A 20,445-nucleotide genomic window follows, 5' to 3' on the forward strand; every position below is an offset into this window, starting at 1 on the left:
TCATGTTTAACAATGCACAGCGGGGCAAAATCAAGAACGACAAGATTCTGAGGTGGAGGATCGAGCCCTCCACCTACAACTATGATACCTTGTACCGATCGGGGAAGCTCAATGAGCCCCCAGATACCCTATCCCGTGTAGGGGGACAAGTAGACCGACTTCGGGCCCTCCACAATGACCTCTGTCCCCCGGGGGTCACCCGTTTCTTTTCATTTTGTCAAGGCTCGCAACCTGCCTTACTCCATCGAGGAGGTCAGGACCGTGACTAGGGATAGCCAGGTCTGCGCGGAGTGCAAACCGCACTTCTATCGGCCAGACAGAGCGCACCTGGTAAAGGCCTCTTGCCCTTTGAGCGCCTCAGCATCGACTTCAAAGGGCCCCTCCCCTCCACTGACCGTGACATGTACTTCCTCAACATTGTTGATGAATACTCAAGATTCCCCTTTGCCATCCCATGCCCTGACATGACTTCTGCCACCGTCATCAAGGCCCTGCACAGTCTCTTCACCTTGTTCGGGTTCCCCACCTACATCCATAGCGATCGGGATTCCTCCTTCATGAGCGACGAGTTGTGTCAGTTCCTGCTTAGCAAGGGCATCGCCTACAGCACGACGACCAGCTACAACCCCCGGGGAAACGGGCAGGTGGAGAGGGAGAACGCAATGGTCTGGAAGGCCGTCCTCCTGGCCATAAGGTCTAGAAGCCTTCCAGTCTCCCGCTGGCAGGAGGTCCTCCCCGATGCGCTCCACTCCATCTGGTCGCTCCTGTGCACTGCCACCAACGAGACCCCGGACGAACGTATGTTTGCCTTCCCCTGGACGTCCACCTCCGGGGTCTCGCTCCCGTCCTGGCTGACAGTCCTAGGGCCTGTCCTCCTCTGGAAGCATGCTAGGAGTCATAAATCAGATCCCCTCGTCGAGACGGTCCTGCTCCTCCGTGCCAATCCATAATATGCCGACGTGGAACATCAGGACGAGCGACAGGACACAGTCTCCCTCCGGGATTTGGCACCTGCAGATTCCCTAGCGACCATCACCACCACCCCCGACCCTACACCGTCTCCCTCCACCACTACCCAGCTACTTCAAGATCTGGCACCCGCAGGCCCACCGGCGGCCATCACCACCACCCCCACCCCTCCACTGACTCAACCACTGGGTGAAGAAGAGGACGACACGCTCCCGGACGCGCAGGTCTCAACACCGGTGCCCACACCACAGCCGGGACTGAGGCGATCACGACGGAAGGTCAAGGCCCCCGACAGACTTGATCTTTAAGTCCACTTCACCCCCGCTGGACTCTCTTTTCTTTTTAATGGGGTGAATGTGGTAACCACTGTATTGTATTGTTGTATTGTTACATGCCTGGGCTTGTCCCTGCTGGTTCCAACCCACTGTATTATATGTGTATTGTGGTAAACTGCAACTGTATTACATGGAATGTGGTAAACCACTGCCTGATGGCTCTGCCTCCCCTCGGGCTCGGTATAAAGGTAGCTGGTCTCCACCTCCGCCCCAGTTCGGGATCAGAGGCCAGGAGGCTTTCTGTTTAGTTTATTAAAGCCTCAGTTACGTTCACTACTCGTCTTGTGTTCATTGATGGCACAACAGAGGGGTGAATGATGGGGGGATGGGGATGATACTGGGTGAGGTGTTTTTGAGAAGAAGTGGATGTAAGGATTCTGGGAAGGGGAGGCAGGGGGCTGACAGGGACTGGGGCTGGGTTCCGCCCGATGAGCGGGGCCTGGATTATGCCGGATAATGGGAGGGGGTGGTGTGAGACCCCTGTCAGGGTGGTGACGTGGAACGTGCAAGGGCTGTGGGGACCGGTGAAGGGAGTGAGAGTTTCCTCGCACTTGAAGAGTTTGAGCTGATGTGGTGCTGTTGCAGCAGACCCACCTGAGGATGAAGGACCAGATGAGGCTGAGGAAGGGCTAGGTGAGCCAGGTGTTTCACTTGGGCTTTGACAACAGGGCCCGGAAGGTGGCGATTCTGGTGGGCAAGAGTGTGAAGTTGGTGGCGGATCAGGAGTATTACGTGATAGTAACGGTTGCGTTGGAGGGGTGGTTTGTGGTGCTGATAAGCCAATATGCCCCAAATTGGGATGATGTTGAGTTTGTGAAGAAAACGCTGGCCGCCATTCCGAATTTGGGATCACGAGTTGATACTGCAGTGTAGATACTACTGGAATAGAGTGTTGATGCTGAAGGTGGACAGGTTCACTGACCACGTCCGTGGAGATGGTCGCCTATGCACAGGTGTACTCGAGGATTGACTTTTTGTAATGGGAAAGGCGCTGTTAGCCGGGGTGAGGAAGGCAGAGTATTTGGCGATTATGATCTCGGACCATGCTCCACATTGGGGGCTGTGGTCCTGGAGAAAGGGTCAGTCCAGAGGCTGGCATGGAGGTCGGATGTGGGACTGTGGCAGACCCAAATATTTGTACTGAAATAGGGAAGGTGGGGTTTAATTGTAATGGGAACGTTTCACTGTCGGTTGTATGGGAAACGTTGAAGGCTGTAGTGAGAGGTGAGGTTATTTTGTTTAAGGTGCAGATGGATAGGGTGGCGAGGGAGGAATGAACGCCAACAGCTGATAAAGGAGATTTTGGAAGTAGATGAGAGGTATGCTGAAGACCTGGATCCAGGTCTTCTGGTGAGAAGAAAGGAGTTACATGCGAGCTTCAATCTTCTGTCAATGGGGAAGACGGTTCAGCAGCTGAGATGGGCGAACGGGGTCGTTTGTGAGCATGGGAGAAGGCCAGCTGCAGGTTGACGGGCCAGCTCAGCAGGCGAGCAGTGGCAAGGAGCTAGTCGGGTGGAAGAAGTGCAGGTAGCGATAAGGAAGATGCAGGCGGGTAGTTCCACCGGGGCCGGATGGTTTTCCCGTGGAATTTTATAAAACATTTAATGATATGTTGGCGCCGCTATCGGTAGAAATGTTTGAAGACGTGATGGTTAGAGGGCGGGAAACGATGGGTCAGGCATCCATTTTGTTGTTGCTTAAAACGATAATGGAGTGTGGAGTGGAGTGTGGGTCATATAGGCCCATATTTCTGTTGAATATGGATGCCAAGATACTGACGAAGGTGTTGGCGTTGAGGTTGGAGGAGTGCCTTCTGAAGGTGATTAGGATCATAGAATCCCTTCAGTGCAGAAGGAGGCCACTCGCCTCATCTGGTCAGCACTGACCCTCCGAAAGAGCACCCCAACCAGGTTCAAAGCCCACGCTATCCCCATAACCCTAACCTAGGCCCAATTTATCATGGCCAATCCACCTAACCACATCTTTGGACTGGGAGGAAACCTGAGCACCCGGAGGAAACCAACGCAGCACAGACATTCACCTGCGGTTGAAATCAAATCCGGGTCCCTGATTCTGTGAGGCAGCAGTGCTAACCACTAGCTTTGCTAACCACTGCAAAACACTCTTTTGGGGAGATCAAATGGGTTCGTTAAGGGTAGGCTGTTGTCGTTGAATGTGCGGCAACTGCTGAATGCTTTCTCCGGCAGAAGGAAGGGAGTTGGAGGTGGTGGTGGAGTTGGATGCAGAGAAGGTGTTTGATTGGGTGGAGTGGAGCTATCTGTTTGCAGTGTTGGAGAAGTTTGGGATTGGGCCTAAATTTGTGGGATTGGGTGAAATTGTTGCATAGGGCTCCGATGGGGTGTGTGTGAGAAAATGATATGAATTCCGGGTACTTTGGGCTGCATCGGGGAATGAGGCAGGGATGCCCCATGTCCCCCCCTCCTGTTTGCGCTGGCATTGGACCCCTTGGCCATTGCGCTGAGGTGCTCGGATCTATGGAAGGGGATGGTGAGGGCGTGGCGGCGGGGGGGGGGTTGGAGCACGGTGTGTCTCTGTACCTGGACGATCTGCTGTTCTATATTTTGGACCCGAGCTCTTCGGTGGGGGACATAATGGGTCTGCTTAAGAGACTTGGGGTGTTCTCGGGATATTAGTTGAATTTGGGGAAAAGCCAGTATTTTGTGGTGTCTTCTCCAGGGGTGGGGATTGAATTGGGGCTTTGCCGTTTCGGGTGGCAACAACCCATTTCAGGTATTTGGTGGTGCAATTGGCCCGAGATGGGGCGTGGCTTCGTAAGCTGAACTTTGAGTCTGGTTGGGAGGGTGAAAGCGATTTATTGAGACGCGACAGTCTACACCTGTCGCTGGCAGGTCGGGTGGAGGCAATTAAGATGAACATTTAGCAGCGTTTTGTTTTCTTATTTCGGTGCCTTTTTGGTCAGGGCCTTTTTGCCGAAGTTTTTTAAGGGCGTGGACAGGTTGGTTTTGCTGTTTGTTTGGGCAAGGGAGGTGGCCAGGATAAGGAAGGCAGCACTTCAGAGGGGCTGGTAGTTGGGGAGTTGGGTCTTCCGAACTTGTATTTTTACTGGGCAGTGAACGCAGAGAAGGTGCAGGGCTGGAATAGGGAGGCTTAGGCTTTATGGGTGAGGATGGAGGCGGGTTTTTGTCGGGGTCGGGGCTGCGGACGCTGGCTACGGCACAGCTTCCGTTTGCTCCAGGGAAGTATTCGGGAAGTTCTGTGCTGGTTGCCATGTTGAAGATTTGGAGGCAGTTTCTGCAGCAGTTTAGGTTGGGAGCGAGGTCGAGTATGATGCTGATCCGGGGGGATCGTGGGTTTGAGCCGGGGAGGATGGATGCGGGTTTAGGGGATGGGAAGAGAGCGGGGTGAAGGATTTGTTTTTGGAGGAGCGGTTCGTAAGCTTGGAGGAGTTGAGGGGGAAGTTTGGGTTTCTGCGTGAGCAGAGTTTTCGGTATATGGAGGTGATGGACTTTGCTAGAAAGGTTTTTCCGACCTTTCCGATAGCACCTGCCTCCTCGTTGTTGGAGGAGGTGCTGTTGGTAATGGGGTTGGAGGGTGCAGTCGTTATGCCGCTTTATGGGGGGATTTTGGAGGAGGATAAGGTGTCTATGGAATGGGTTACGGCCAAGTGAGATGAGGAGTTGGCGAAGACGCTGGAGGAAGGACTGTGGTGCGGATGCTACAGCGGATGAATGCCTCTATCTCGTGCACGCGGCTGAAGGTGGTGCGCAGGGGGAGGAGATGTCTCGGCCTTTGCCTTTGCCTTGTTGATCGCTCGTTCTGTTGGGGTGGAGGTCAACTTTTCCAGACTGTGCCTCGGTATGGCTGTGGGATCTAATTACATCTTGAGAAGGTGAAATTTGCCCTAAGGGAGTAAATGAAGGGTTCCACAAGAGATGGGGTAAGTTTATTTTGCATTTCGGAGAGCTAGTTACCGTCAACTGTTCGGTGGGGGAGGGAGGGTTGGAGGGGCGGGAGGTGTTGGTGCAGGGTTTATTGTATGTAAGGGTGTAATGATTTTGTTTTGTAAAATGTTAAAATGCTAAAAATTTTAATAAAAATACTTTTAAAGAAAATCATCTATAAAGGTGAAATAATATATAAAGGTGTAATAAATATAAAGGCAGAGATTTTTTGTTGGAACTGACATAAAATCACCAACCAAAACATTATTCTGTCTTTTCTCTTTTTAGGCAATGTCAGTTCTGTCCACAGTCTTTTTGTTCCAAAAAATTTAATTGCTTTTTGGAATTGTATCCCTGAGTTGTTCCCCTTAAAATGGTAGTTGGGCAGGAGCTGAAATCAGTAGCCCAGCCGTCTTTTTAAAAAAGAAATTAAGGGTCAATGATGCTTGTTAACAAACCAATTGACCCGGATAGGTGCCTTTATACGTTTAATCAGTGAATGGCTTTAAGTCAAAACAGCGACCTTGAGAAGAAATAAAACACTGGTGTGGGTGGGCCGTTTATAAAAAAAAAAATAGTGGAAAGGAAGGGGGACGCAGCATTCGTGGAGTGCCCTTTGCACATCGGGGGCATGCTTCCAAAATGTTACCACTTTTTCCTTCCCGGACTGATCACCCTCCCACCATTCTCACCCTCTCCTTAGCCTGCCCAGCCAAGTCCTCTGATTTACCTGGGTCAGCATATCATGGTGACCATCTTTGCAGACCTGCCTGCAATCCCAGCAGCATCCTATACTCAGTTGTGGCATTGCTGGAACTGCTAGAGTTCACGGCCAATTTGATTGGCCAGCAGTTCTCGAGGGTGGGACTTTCTCCCACTGAGGGGCAGAAGTCCCGCTCTCGGCTTGGTCCGCTCACTGGCCGCACGTTATGACTGTGGGGCGGGTTTCTTTTAAAGTGTGTCAGCTGCTGGCCAACTCTTGCAACAAAGGGGTGAGCGGTACCCTCTCCCCACACAAAATGCAGACCATAGTCTAGTCACCTTTGAAAACCTTTTACATTTTAAGCCTTTCATGTACAGAGTTTACTGCTGAGCAAAATTATGCAAATACTGGAAATCTAAAATAAAAACAGAAAATGTTGTCTATTTACAGCAGATCAGTCAGCAACATGTAAAATGACAAGTGTAAAAATTGTAAAATGACAAGTTATGTATGCCCATCAATAGTATGCGCAGCAAACCTTACTGGTAAAGCAATTTTACACAAATATTTCCAAAAAATGTAATATCTATGCTTTTTGTGTTCTAGTGCTGTCGTAGACGAGGAATATTTTGTGTCATTAAGGGCCAGAGTATGATCCTAGATATAATTTCACATTTCCAGGAAGTCTGAAATCTGTATTTTACTGCTTAATAATATAAATGCAGTGTGGCATACTATATGTACCCAAAGGTTATTGAAACCAAAATAATGCCTTTGTTTTTATAGGTATGAATGCTACAATGAGGCAAATTGATCTTATCAGCAAATTGCTTTCACCAATGGCCGTGGGTCAGATTATGACTTTCAGTTCCTCTGTGGTTGGTTGTGGCTTTATAACTGGTTGGAATTTGTTCTCTATGTGTTTTGAATATTTAATGCTGCGGAAAATTTATAAAATGACCCCAGCACTGGCACAAAAAGGTGATAAACAGACCAAAGAGGAGGAAGTTTCAGGTATGGCATACTATTTAAAGATGTAACCAAAATGTTACTATTAATCAATTGTATTTGCATGCATTTTTCTGCTGCCTCACCGTGCTGAGGACCCAGGTTCGATCCCAGCCCCGGGTCACTGTCTGTGTGGAGTTTGCACATTCTCCCCTCGTCTGCATGGGTCTCGCCCCACAAACCCAAAAATGTGCAGCCTTGGTAGATTGCCCATGCTAAATTGCCCCTTAATTGGAAATAAAATGAATTGGGCACTCTAAATTTATTTTTAAAAAGTAGAAAATAATAAGTGTTATTTTAATTTCAGGTACTGAGTTGTTTAAGTAGGAATAGTTTATTGAAAAACATGTGTTTTGTTGCACTGATTGCGTAGTCAGTTGAAATGAAATTAATGAAAATCGCTTATTGTCACAAGTAGGCTTCAAATGAAGTTACTGTGAAAAGCCCCTAGTCGCTACATTCCGGCGCCTGTTCGGGGAGGCTGGCACGGGAATCGAACCGTGCTGCTGGCCTGCCTTGGTCTGCTTTCAAAGCCAGCAATTTAGCCCTGTGTTAAGTTACGACCTATGATTGTAACAATGTCTATTTTGTCATTATGATACGGAAGGGATCTATGTATTGCAATTGAGTTGTGGTTTTTAACAACACTTTTGTATTATATTTTCAGTAATCCTACAATGTATTCCTAACCAACATGGTTGCCAGCCCCAAATCAGGAACAGTAACTATATCCGTGGGTTCTCAAAAACTCATGCAATAACTTTGGTGAACGATGGCCAGAAATCTATTTTTAGCCATTTCTGCAGGAGTTATGCTGATTTTATGTCAGAAAAGTCACCCAGAAGTTCTATACACATTTCTTTGGGTTTTGTTGTCTCTTAACAGATGCGGTTTGTAGTTTTCTTTCTGCATGTAGTAATTGCATATTTATCAGTTCTGTACTGTATTATCCTCTTTGCCCAAATCAACTATTCCTTCAGAATTGTTGCTTGAAGGGCAAGGGTACCTCAAGTTTGTTAAGTCCAATACCAATTGTGTCCTGGAACACCTCTCCCCAGCTTAATGGTAACAAAGAAAAATTACAGCACAGGAACAGGCCCTTCGGCCATCCAAGCCTGCGCCGATCCAGATCCTCTATCTAAAACTGTTTTCTAAGGATCTGTATCCCTCTGCTCCCTGCCCATTCATGTATCTATCTAGAATCTGTCTTAACTGCGCTATCGTGCCTGCCTCTCCCACCTCCGCTGGCAATGCGTTCCAGGCACCCATCACCCTCTGCGTAAAGAACTTTCCACGCATATCTCCCTTAAACTTTTCCCCTCTCACCTTGAACTCGTGACCCCTAGTAATTGAGACCCCCACTCTGGGGGGGGGGGGGGGGGCAAAGCTTCTTGCTATCCACCCTGTCTATACCTCTCATGATTTTGTAGACCTGAATGAGGTCCCCACTCAACCTCCGTCTTCCTAATGAAAATAATCCTAATCTACTCAACCTCTAGCTAGCGCCCTCCATACCAGGCAACATGCTGGTGAACCTCCTCTGCACCTTCTCCAAAGCATCTACATCCTTTTGGTAATGTGGTGACCAGAACTGTATGCAGTATTCCAAATGTGGCCGAACCAAAGTCTTATACAACTGTAACATGACCTGCCAACTCTTGTACTCAATACCCCTTCCGATGAAGGAAAGCATGCCATATGCCTTCTTGACCACTCTTATCGACCTGCGCAGCCACCTTCAGGGTGCAATGAACCTGAACACCCAGATCTCTCTGTACATCAATTTTCCCCAGGGCTTTTTCATTTACCGTATAGTTTGCTCTTGAATTGGATCTTCCAAAATGCATCACCTCACATTTGCCCGGATTGAACTCCATCTGCCATTTCTCCGCCCAACTCTCCAATTTATCTATATTCTGCTGTATTCTCTGACAGTCCCTTTCACTATTTGCTACTCCACCAATCTTAGTGTCATCTGAAAACTTGCTAATCAGACCACTATACCTTCCTCCAGATCATTTATGTATATCACAAACAACAGTGGTCCCAGCACGGATCCCTGTGGAACACCACTGGTTCTCATTTTGAGAAACTCACTTCCACTACTACTACTCTGTCTCTTGTTGCCCAGACAGTTCTTTATCCATCTAGCTAGTACACCCTGGACCCCATGAGACTTCACTTTCTCCATCAGCCTACCATGGGGAACCTTATCAAATGCCTTACTGAAGTCCATGTATATGACATCTACAGCCCTTCCCTCATCAATCAACTTTGTCACTTCCTCAAAGAATTCTATTAAGTTGGTAAGACATGACCTTCCCTGCACAAAACCCTATTGCCTATCACCGATAAGCCCATTTTCTTCCAAATGGGAATAGATCCTATCCCTCAGTATCTTCTCCAGCAGCTTCCCTACCACTGACGTCAGGCTCACTGGTCTATAATTACCTGGATCAGCCCTGCTACCCATTCTTAAACAAGGGGACAACATTAGCAATTCACCAGTCCTCCGGTACCTCACCCGTGTTCAAGGATGTTGCAAAGATATCTGTTAAGGCCCCAGCTATTTCCTCGCTCCCTTCCCTCAGTAACCTGGGATAGGTCCCATCCGGACCTGGGGACTTGTCCACCTTAATGCCTTTTAGAATACCCAATACATCCTCCCTCCTTATGCCGACTTGACCTAGAGTAATCAAACATCTATCCCTAACCTCAACATCTGTCATGTCCCTCTCCTCGGGGAATTCCGATGCAGAATACTCATTAAGAATCTCACCCATTTTCTCTGACTCCACGCATAACTTTCCTCCTTTGTCGTTGAGTGGGCCAACCCTTTCTCTAGTTACCCTCTTGCTCCTTATATATGAATAAAAGGCTTTGGGATATTCCTTAACCCTGTTTGCTAAAGATATTTCATCACCCCTTTTAGCCCTCTTGATATATTTCCAAGTCCTTTTGTGAGTGACTTGGTATTTATACAAAACCAAGTGTTGTTAAGTATCTTCTACCTCCTTATCGGGCGAGCTGATATTCTGCAAGCTCCATGGGATAGTTATTCATCCCTACCCCAGGTTATAACATCCCTCCTCCCCAAAGTCTAAAAAATCCTCCGAAGACCGTGGTGAAGGTGGGCGCCGCACCATTTGGCATCTGGCAGGGCATCCTGCACCCAAGATGCTGGATTGGGCAGCGTGTATCTCAAAGATGAACGCCGCTTCAAATACGAATGACGTGGCGGCTGCAATACCCGAGGCTGATCAATGAGTTCCCCATCGGAGATGATTTCAGTCATCTTGGCATCTTGACCCCCTTGGAATTCTGCTGTGGCCTGATCTGGCAGCAGATGCGATTTTACAAGGAGTTTCCGAGAATGAGGAATTTTCCAAAGAAGCGGCTGCCTGGACCGAACATTCGCATAATACGACCCTGGGCTTGTACTTGGTAAGAAACCATCCCTGTCTGGTGAAGGATAATACCAGAGATCCGCTGAGCTCCGTCGGCAAAGTTTCAAATAAACACCGAGTCACCTGGTACAAAGTATGTGGAAGGTCGACTTTGAGTCCGGGCGACATCCTTGCTGCTCCTGGTTGTGGCACAATTTCGCACTTGCGTCTGGAAAAATCATGCTAAGGTGGGTACGACGTCTTCGGCCCATCAGTAGTTTCACGGGGGCTACCCCAGTCACTGCATGTGGAGTAGTCCTGTCGCAAAACAAGAAACGGGTCAGTCTAGTGATCATCGATCCTGAAACTTGTTTCTTGAGGCTCCGTTTAAACTGTTGCACCGCTCACCCGCTAAACCATTGGAAGCTGGGTGGTATGGAGCGCTACCCCATTTGCCTTGGAAAAACCCAGAGAACCCCTCAGTCGTATAAGGAGCGCCGTTATCAGTGACAAGTACTTCAAGGAGGCTGTGGGTTCAAAACAACAAACGCAATTTCTCAATAGTCGCCCAGGACCTGGTTCCTGCCATCTTATGCACTTTGAGCCACTTTGAATGGGTGTCAATCAGCAAGAGGACCATGAACCCCTAAAATGACCGGCAAAGTCAGTATGCGACCATACCCACAGCTGGTCTGGCAGGGGCGCGGCCGGCGGAAGCTTCTGATGCTCTTAACAAGCGGAGCATGATTGGGCCATCTTCTCAATGCCAGCATCGAGGCCTGGCCACCTTATGTAACTCTGTGCCAGCATTATTATCTTGGACATGCCTGGATGACCGTTGTGAAAGTTCTTTAAAATCGATTTCTGTCCTTTTTCTGGGACAACTACGTGCATACCCCACAGCAGAATACCATCCTCTACACTGAACTCAGCTTGGAGGAAAATGCCCTGAATTTGATAGGATCAGGTCCGTCTGGGTGCACTCACGGATCTGCGATGTCATGACAGGTAAATAGTCCATGGGCAGCACGGTGGTGCAATGGTTAACACTGCTGCCTCACGGCGCCGAGGACCCGAGTTCGATCCCGGCCCCGGGTCACTGTCCGTTTACAGTTTGCACGTTCTCCCCATGTCTGCTAGGGTCTCTCGCACAACCAGAAAGATGTGCAGGATATGTGGATTGGCCGCACTAAATTGCCCCTTAACTAGGAAAAAAGAATTGGATATTCTAAATTTATTTTTAAAAAAAAAAAGGTAAACAGTCCATGAAATTCAGAGTTGCTACTACCTCAACCGTCCGGGGGTTGGTAAGGGGCCGCAATGGGCCGAAGTCCCGCCGCTGTCAACCCACGCCAGCCGGCGTGGATTGAACCACCTTTGGGACGTCGGGACACGGCGGCGCGGGCGGGCTCCGGGGTCCTGGGGGGGGGGGGTGCGTGGGGTGATCTGGCCCCGGGATCCTGGGAGGGTGCGCGGGGCGATCTGGCCCTGGAGGGTGCCCCCACGGTGGCCTGGCCCGCGATCGGGGCCCACCGATCCGCGGGCGGGCCTGTGCCGTGGGGGCACTCTTTTCCTTCTGCCTTCGCCATGGTCTCCACCATGGCGGAGGCGGAAGAGACCCCCTCCACTGCGCATGCGCGGGAATGCCGTGAGCAGCCGCTGGCGCTACCGTGCATGCGCCGCCCAGCAAAGTCAGTATCACGCCAACTGGCGGGGCACCAAAGGCCTTTTCCACCAGCCGGCGGGGCGGAAATCAGTCCAGCGCGGGCCTAGCCCCTCAAGGTGAGGGCTCGGCCGCTCAAGATGCGGAGACTTCTGCACCTTTGGGGCGGCGCGATGCTGGACTGATTCATGCCGTTTTTGGCACCGGTCGGTGGACATCGTGCCGATATCGGAGAATCCCGCCCCTGCTTCTTCACCCGCTGAAAAGCCGTTTCCTGCGGCTGACCACAGGCCCATATAAAAGTTTTAATATTTATTAGTGTCACAAGTAGGCTTGCATCAACAATGCAATGAAGTTACATTGCATTGAAAATCCCCTAGTCACCACACTCCAGCGACTGTTCGGGTACACTGAGGGAGAATTCAGAATGTCCAATTTACCTAACGGCACGTCTTTCGGAACTTGTGGGAGGAAACCGGAGCACCTGAAGGAAACCCTCGCAGACACAGAGAGAACGTGCAGACTCCACACAGACCGTAACCCAAGCCAGGAATGGAACCCGAGTCCCTGGCGCTGTGAAGCAACAGTGCTAACTATCCAAGGCATCCGGCAGTGACAATGCCAGTGATGCTTATCATGGAAGCGTCATTCCGAAACACGCTGCAGACCCCCTGACCCAGCCCCGAAGCCACTGGAGGTGCAGCCGCAGGGAAAGAGAAGCAAACGCCCGCTTACACTCCCTTCTCCAGAGGGACTTTGCAAGGGAGGGGTGGTATAACCCCCACGGGGACGACCTGATTAATCTTTTCATGAGCCGTGTGGAGGACGAGCTCCCCTGCTGAGGGGCGGAGTCCCCTCAGCGGGCTGGTTAATTCATAGCCTTAAAAGCCAGCCCAGGTAGCTGCAGAGTAATCCCGATTGGGATTGTTACTTGTAAATACTTTCCTTTTGGGAAACATTTAAAAAATACATACTTTTATTTAAGGCATTTAATAAATATATACAGAATATCAGAAGAACAACACAAAAACCCAATAAACAACCACAACCCTCTAACCCCCGGCACGATCTCCCCTCCCTGTGGGCAAACCACTCTAACTCCAACAGAGCGAACGTAACCTTTTCCAACTTCAGGAATTCCGCCAGGTCGCTCACCCATACCCTAGCTTTCAATGGCTCCGGATCCTGCCATCCCAGCAAAATCCATGTCCTATTGCTTGCTTCTGTCCCTCTGCAACTTCATCCTGCATGATTTTCCAATTGTCCAAAGCGCTCCATGTATTATGTCCTGCACTAAATCCTGCTTGTCCATAACTCCAGTACGTGCTGATGTACCCTGTCCCAACCCCAGTGTTAACTTCAAATCTTTGTCTGTTAAATCCGCCATGGCCTTTTCTCACCCAGTGGGGCATAATAGTGCAGCAGCACTATTGGAACAGAGTAGACCAAAATGTCACTTTAGCCTGCTCCACCATTCACTTAGATCATAGCTGACTTGTACCTCAATCCAGTTGATGCACCTTTGGCCCATATCCTTACCTAATAAAATGGTCTATCTGCATTGTAAGCTGATCCAGCACCCCCAACCTTTTCAGGAGATAGTTCAAGATTTCTGATATGCTTTTTGTAAAGTCATGCTTCCTGATTTCTAAAGGATCTGCTTGAATTTGTGCTGGATTTCTCCCAGGAGAGGAAATACAGATTCCACTGATGTCTACCTTAAATGTTGAGACCAAGACTGGGAAACTAAATTGGAAAATTGTGGGTGTGATTGAATGCATAGTCAACTATTCAGAAACAAGGAACATTTAAACATTATTGCACTGTGATAACTTTAGTCTTAACTGTTTTAAATTTAACGCTTATACAAAAATTCACATTATTTTTGCACTTCCTCAATTTTTAAAACATTCTTCTTTGCTTTGTCTCTTTGTCCTTTGTGCTATTTCAGAAGGAAATGAGACTACTTTTAAAGACCATAAAAACACTTCTTCTACAGTATCGGTTGAGGGTGAACTGACTACTAACTCGACAGATGACAAGGAATCTGGCTGTATAAAACGCATTCTGGTTCCTGGAATTAGGACATTCCGAGATGGCTGGATTATCTATTATAGACAACCAATGTTTCTTGCTGCATTGGGTCTTTCATTTCTTTACATGACCGTACTAGGATTCGATGGAATTACTACAGGATATGCCTATGCACAAGGAATAAGCAGTTCTATGCTTAGCATCATGGTGGCTTTGTCTGCTCTCACAGGATTAATAGGAACTATGTTTTTCACCATATTGAAAAAATATTGTGGCCTTATTCACACTGGATGTTTTTCAAGTATTGTGCAGATTACTTGCCTTGCACTCTGCATCGCATCTGTGTTTGCTCCTGGAAGCCCATTGGATTTGAGTGTACCCCTTTATTCAAGAGCATCAGATCAACTAGAAGACGACACAACTAGTGTTTATCCTAATGTTTCTAATGCATCCGTCATGAAACAGTCCTCTATTAACAAGTTCTTTCGATATGATGTGACTTTACAACTGCCAAGCAACCTGACGAACTCCACAGAAATAAGGGAATATATTTCGATAGCACTGTTTTTTGCTGGCGCTGTTTCGGCAAGAGTTGGTAGGTAATATTAAGAAAGTTTATTAAAGCTTTAGCTGCAAATCACAGTAAAATGGGGCAGCACGGTAGCCTTGTGGATAGCACAATTGCTTCACAGCTCCAGGGTCCCAGGTTCGATTCTGGCTTGGGTCACTGTCTGTGCGGAGTCTGCACATCCTCCCCGTGTGTGCGTGGGTTTCCTCCGGGTGCTCCGGTTTCCTCCCACAGTCCAAAGATGTGCGGGTTAGGTGGATTGGCCATGATAAATTGCCTTTAGTGTCCAAAATTGCCCTTCGTGTTGGCTGGGGTTACTGGGTTATGGGGATAGGGTGGCGGTGTTGACCTTGGGTAGGGTGCTCTTTCCAAGAGCCGGTGCAGACTCGATGGGCTGAATGGCCTCCTTCTGCACTGTAAATTCTATGATAATCTATTCTATGATAATCTATGATTCTAAAAAAAGTTGTATACACTTACTCACATCAAGGATTTACAATGTAATTATAAATCACGAGAAGTACCAGTATTACAAAATCACTTTTAATATAATGAAAGCATTTTCAGGAAAAATGTGTGGTATTATTTTTACCGTATTTTGCAATAGAAGTGTATTTTTTAAAAATATTTTTTTATTAAGGCATTTACAAATTTCCCTGAGATTCTGGTCCAACCTCCAACCAGCAGATTCAAAACTCCTTCTGGAAAGCAACTCTATCTTTAAAGTTACCAAGGCAGTTTTCCACACCCAGTGTGCTTTTGGTTCACTGGATCAGCTTTAAAATAAAAACAGAGAAAACAGGGACACACTGCTTCTCTTCTGCAGTCCAAACCAAAACTGAAACCCAAAAACCTAAACCCTGTTGCCAATTAATAATGATGCTCTTTAGAGTCGTCAGGTATCAAAAGATACTACCACAAGGCTTTACCGGATATCGATCAAAGGACCACACACCAGTCAGTTCAAGTTCAAAGATGGTTTATTTACACACAAGGATTACTTTGACATGCATCACAAAACACAACAAGTTAAAGTACACCTTACAACTATAATAACCTATACTTAACTTCAGGGCAACCGGCTCTTTGCAAATGGACAAGACCTTTGTCCAGATCTTGCGTAGCTGGGTGGAAGAAGTGGCTCTGTTTCTGCTGGGCTCATCCGTCTGGTAGCGATCGTTGGTCTTGAACTTGTCTGTCTGGTCGTTATGCTGCACTTGGGTTGGCATAGGCCGGATCCAAGAGAGACCGAGCACATGGCTGTGTCTCTTTTTATCCCTCTGGGATTTCGCGCTCTTTGGGGCGGTCCTTAACTTGGACCCAATAATTCAACAGGCTTCGATCACTGCCTTCGATTTTGGCCAATAAAGGGGCGGGTGCCTTGATGGCTGGGCGTGTCCTTATCAGTCATTGACCGTGGCTGTTTGGGCTCCCTGAGTAAAGCGAGTGGCGCCGATGGTTCTTGGCGACTGACAATCGACTACCGAGTACTTGTTGTACCCGATCGCATCGAAAATGGCCGTTTTCATCTCCTGTAGGGTTCCTCCTCCTGCATTCTGGGGTTCTGGCAAAGCTGAGCTGACGGATTGGTCAAGGCTCATTACTATAAGTTTAACTTCCTCCCTTTCGTCCAGACGGTACATAACCTTTTGCTGGCGTACTCTCTCAAAGAAATTATGCGGGTCTGCGGTGGGTTTGAATGGATCAATTTTAGTGCAGGCATCTCTCAATTGGGTGATGGATAATGGGGTGGTGTAAACGCAATGGGGCTCCTCCCGATCCGAGGACTTGCGCTGTGTGGTAACCGGATCCATGGGGGTGTGAGCTGCCTGTGCAGTCGGTGGTGCTGGTGCTTTCATTCTCGGGGCATGGATTGGATTGGATTGGATTTGTTTATTGTCACGTGTACCGAGGTACAGTGAAAAGTATTTTTCTGCGAGCAGCTCAACAGATCATTAAGTACATGGGAAGAAAAGAAAATACATAATAGGGCAACACAACATATACAATGGAACTACATAAGCACTGGCATCGGATGAAGCATATAGGGTGTAGTGTTAATGAGGTCAGTCCATAAGAGGGTCATTTAGGAGTCTGGTGACTAGGGAAGAAGCTGTTTTTGAGTCTGTACATGCGTGCTCTCAGACTTCTGTATCTCCTGCCCGATGGAAGAAGTTGGAAGAGTGAGTAAGCCGGGTGGGAGGGATCTTTGATTATGCTGCCCGCTTTCCCCAGGCAGCGGGAGGTGTAGATGGAGTCAATGGATGGGAGGCAGGTTCGTGTGATGGACTGGGCGGTGTTCACGACTCTCTGAGGTTTCTTGCGGTCCTGGGCCGAGCAGTTGCCATACCAGGCTGTGAAGGGGGCTCTATTGTGATTTTCTGTGTCCTCCACGTATCTCTGGCAGTTTCATTTAGTTCTTGCCAATTGGGGGCACCTTCCTCATTTAAATTTTGTCTAAAAGTATACCTAAATCCATTTTGCACTGAAAGCAGTGGAACTTCTCTATTTGTTGTCTACATTTTGCGTGCTCCACTGTGCTCTGTCTTTGTTCTGTAGTGGAGCTATGGAGCGTTCGTAAAGCTGCCTTTAAATCCACGCATTGTCTCGTTAACTGTGCTACCTGCTGTTCTGTTTCTCCTCGTACCAAGACTGCGCACTATGTATATTGGTAGGCTTTATTGTACTGGGTCTGAAAGCTGCTAAGGTGAACTAAAAAAGATTGGTGTGCCTGTCTGACATCAGCCATCTCTTTATCTTTAGCTGCCAACTGATCCCGGAGTTGCTCAATAATCTTTTTGCTTTCACTATTGTTTCCCTCATTCTTCTCTTCTTTCTCAACTAACTGCCTGTGGAGCATCCTCATGACCTCTGTGCCTCGCAACTGTGCCAAACAGGACACTATTGCCATCGGCTTTCGCACTTTCGCTGCATTTTTCTTATGCACCTCGGTTAGGTTGTCCCACCAAATTTGTCCTATGCTTCCTAGACCTGACTCTTCATTTGAACAAAAATCGGACCAAAGGGGCCATCTTTTCCCCCTTAAATACTTCCTCAACTCTTCTTCCCATATGGGGTACTGCTCTGCTCTGTTGGTTGCTGCGACCTTGAGTTCATGTGGGTTCATTAAACTTTCCATCGCTTTTGTGGCCATTGCTTCTAATCTCTTGTTTCCTACCATTAATCTCTGTTTCCTATCGTTAATTTGGGACAGGGGCATAAGGCGGCAATTTGAACTGCGGGTATGGCCTAAGCTATTTTCCGGTTCACAATTCCCTCGATAGTTTTGACACAATCTAACGAGTTTACCTTATATCCCTGTTAGTACGCATGCGGGTTAGTGCACACTTCCGAAATTCGGTGATTTGGTCGATATGGGCTTGCACTTGTGGTTCTTTCTCTTTCACGCAATTGGATTTCAAAGTTTGTGGGGTCTCTCGGAGTGATGAAATCACTTCTAAATCAAATCCCGTCAGATGTCGCCAATAATGTTGCCAATCGGCACCGGAGTAATGTTGCCAATTAATAATGATGCGCTTTAGAGTCGCCAGGTATCAAATGACACCACCACAAGGCTTTACCGGATATCGATCAAAGGACCACACAACCAGTTAGTCAGTTCAAGTTCAAAGATGGTTTATTTACACACAAGGATCACTTCGACATGCAACACAAAACACTACTAGTTAAACTATACTTAAAAGCTACAATAACCTATACGTAACATCAGGGCAACCGGCTCTATGCAGATGGACAAGGCCTTTGTCCGGATCTTGCGTGGCTGGGTGTAAGAAGTGGCTCTGTTTCTGCTGTGCTCAGCCGTCTGTTAGCGATCGTTGGTCTTGAACTTGTCTGGTCGTTATTCTGCACTTCGGTTGGCATAGGCTGGATCCAAGAGAGACCGAGCACATGGCTGTGTCTCTTCTTATCCCTCTGTGATTTCGCGCTCTTTGGTGCGGTCCTTAACTTGGACCCAATAATTTGACAGGCTTCGATCACTGCCTTCGATTTTGGCCAATAAAGGGGTGGGTGCCTTGATGGCTGGGTGTGTCCTTTGCAGTCATTGACCTTGGCTGTTTGGGCTTTCTTAGCAAAGGGTGTGGCGTCGGTTAGTCTGCATCTGTATCGGTTACCTGAGTACAGTTCTTTTGTTCTGGGGAAATGGGACATTAGAATGCAAACGAGCGGGGGTTTCGATCACGTCTAGCTATCTGGGTTGCAAACACACACACAAGCTCTGAGTCTGTCTGAGTCCTGGGTTAGCCATAATTCCCATGGTCCTTTGCAGGTAGCCATCTGAGATGGCTACAACCCCCTCTCACCTGACAGCCACAGCCCAGTTCCACTCACAAATGAGATCTCTGCAGCCGTGCTACAAGCCATGTGGTTAAAAACAAAACCTTTCTTAAAGGGACATTCACATGACACCAAATAACCAACAACCGCAGCCCGCCCTCCCTACCATAGCCCCCACCCTCTCTGCCTCCACTTTTTCTTGTTAACCCTAAACATTCCCCCACTCCCTGCTGATTTAGCTGTCCTGGAAGTAGTCAATGAATGGTTTCCATCTCCAGGCAAACCCTTGCATCGACCCCCTTAAGGCAAACTTAATTTTCTCCAACCTAAGAAAATGTGTGAGGTTGCTCTTGCACACCCCTCGGTTTCCGTCTGAGTCCCTCCACCCCAACAGGATCTGTCTCCGGGTTACCAGAGAGGCAAAGGCCAGAACGTCGGCCCCCTCTCACCCCTGGACTCTCGGCTCTTCCGACACTCCAAACATTGCCAATTCTGGACTCAGAACCACCTTCACCCTCAGTACCTCCAACATCATGCCAGTGAACCCCCACCAAAATCCCTCCAACATCATGCAGGCTCAAAACATGTGAACAGGATTCGCGCCCCCCCCCCCCCCCCCCCCCCCCCCCGCACACCGCCCACACCTATTCTCCATCTCCAGAAAGAACCTACTCATTCTGGCCACCGTCGTATGCGCTCTATGGACTACCTTAAATTGAATGAGACTCAGCCTGGCACACAAAGATGAGCCATTCACCCTTCTTGGAGCCTTATTCCATAACCCAGCCCATTCTGCCCCCAGCATATCTAACCCCGAGTGGAAAACTCCAGGCGCTGGTTTAGCACAGTGGGCTAAACAGCTGGTTTGTAATGCAGAACAAGGCCAACAGCGCGGGTTCAATTCACATTCCGGTACCGGCCTCCCCGAACAGGCACCGGAATGTGGCGACTAGGGGCTTTTTACAGTAACTTCATTGTAGCCTACTTGTGACAATAAGCGATTATTATTATTAACTTGCTCTACCCACCCTTTCCTTTGCCTTGTCTGGTCCCCAATCTTTAGATGTGTCTCTTGCAAAAAGGCCACATTCGCCTTCAAACTCCTCAACTGTGCCAATGGTAAGCGACGCGGCAGGTTGTTACATGATGATATGGGTTCAACGACAAGGAAAATTAGGAGAAAGGTTAAGAAGAAATATAACTTAGGAGAGGTTACTGATCTAGGTGTTAAGATTCAGAACAGAGGTTAAAAAAAGCCAACATAAGTGTACTTTACCTGAATGCTCGTAGTATTCGGAATAAGGTTAATAAGTTGATGGCGCAAATCATCGTGAATGACTATGATTTAGTGGCCATTACTGAAACATGGTTAAAGGATGGTCACGACTGGGAGTTAAATATCCGAGGGTATCAAACTTTTCGGAAGGACAGAGTGGATGGTAAGGGAGGTGGTGCAGCTCTGTTATTTAAGGATGACATCCGGGCAACAGTAAGGGATGACATCGGTGCTATGGAGGATAAGGTTGAATCCATTTGGGTGGAAATCAGGAATAGTAAGGC

At 48.1% G+C, this 20,445-nt stretch overlaps 1 protein-coding gene across 9 annotated transcripts in view; it reads left to right on the forward strand.

The window, feature by feature from the left end:
- The window catches only part of LOC140391496 (ferroportin-like), a 126,265-nt gene that overhangs the window by 90,889 nt on the left and 14,931 nt on the right, over positions 1-20,445 (forward strand). For all 9 annotated transcript variants that reach the window (XM_072476028.1, XM_072476045.1, XM_072476037.1 and 6 more), the window contains 2 exons: positions 6,717-6,944; positions 13,939-14,616. In XM_072476028.1, the coding sequence (XP_072332129.1) occupies positions 6,717-6,944; positions 13,939-14,616 (906 nt within the window). The remainder of the gene's footprint in view (positions 1-6,716; positions 6,945-13,938; positions 14,617-20,445) is intronic.

This window comes from Scyliorhinus torazame, chromosome 2 (genome assembly GCF_047496885.1).
Source record: "Scyliorhinus torazame isolate Kashiwa2021f chromosome 2, sScyTor2.1, whole genome shotgun sequence".
Lineage (NCBI taxonomy): Eukaryota > Metazoa > Chordata > Chondrichthyes > Carcharhiniformes > Scyliorhinidae > Scyliorhinus > Scyliorhinus torazame.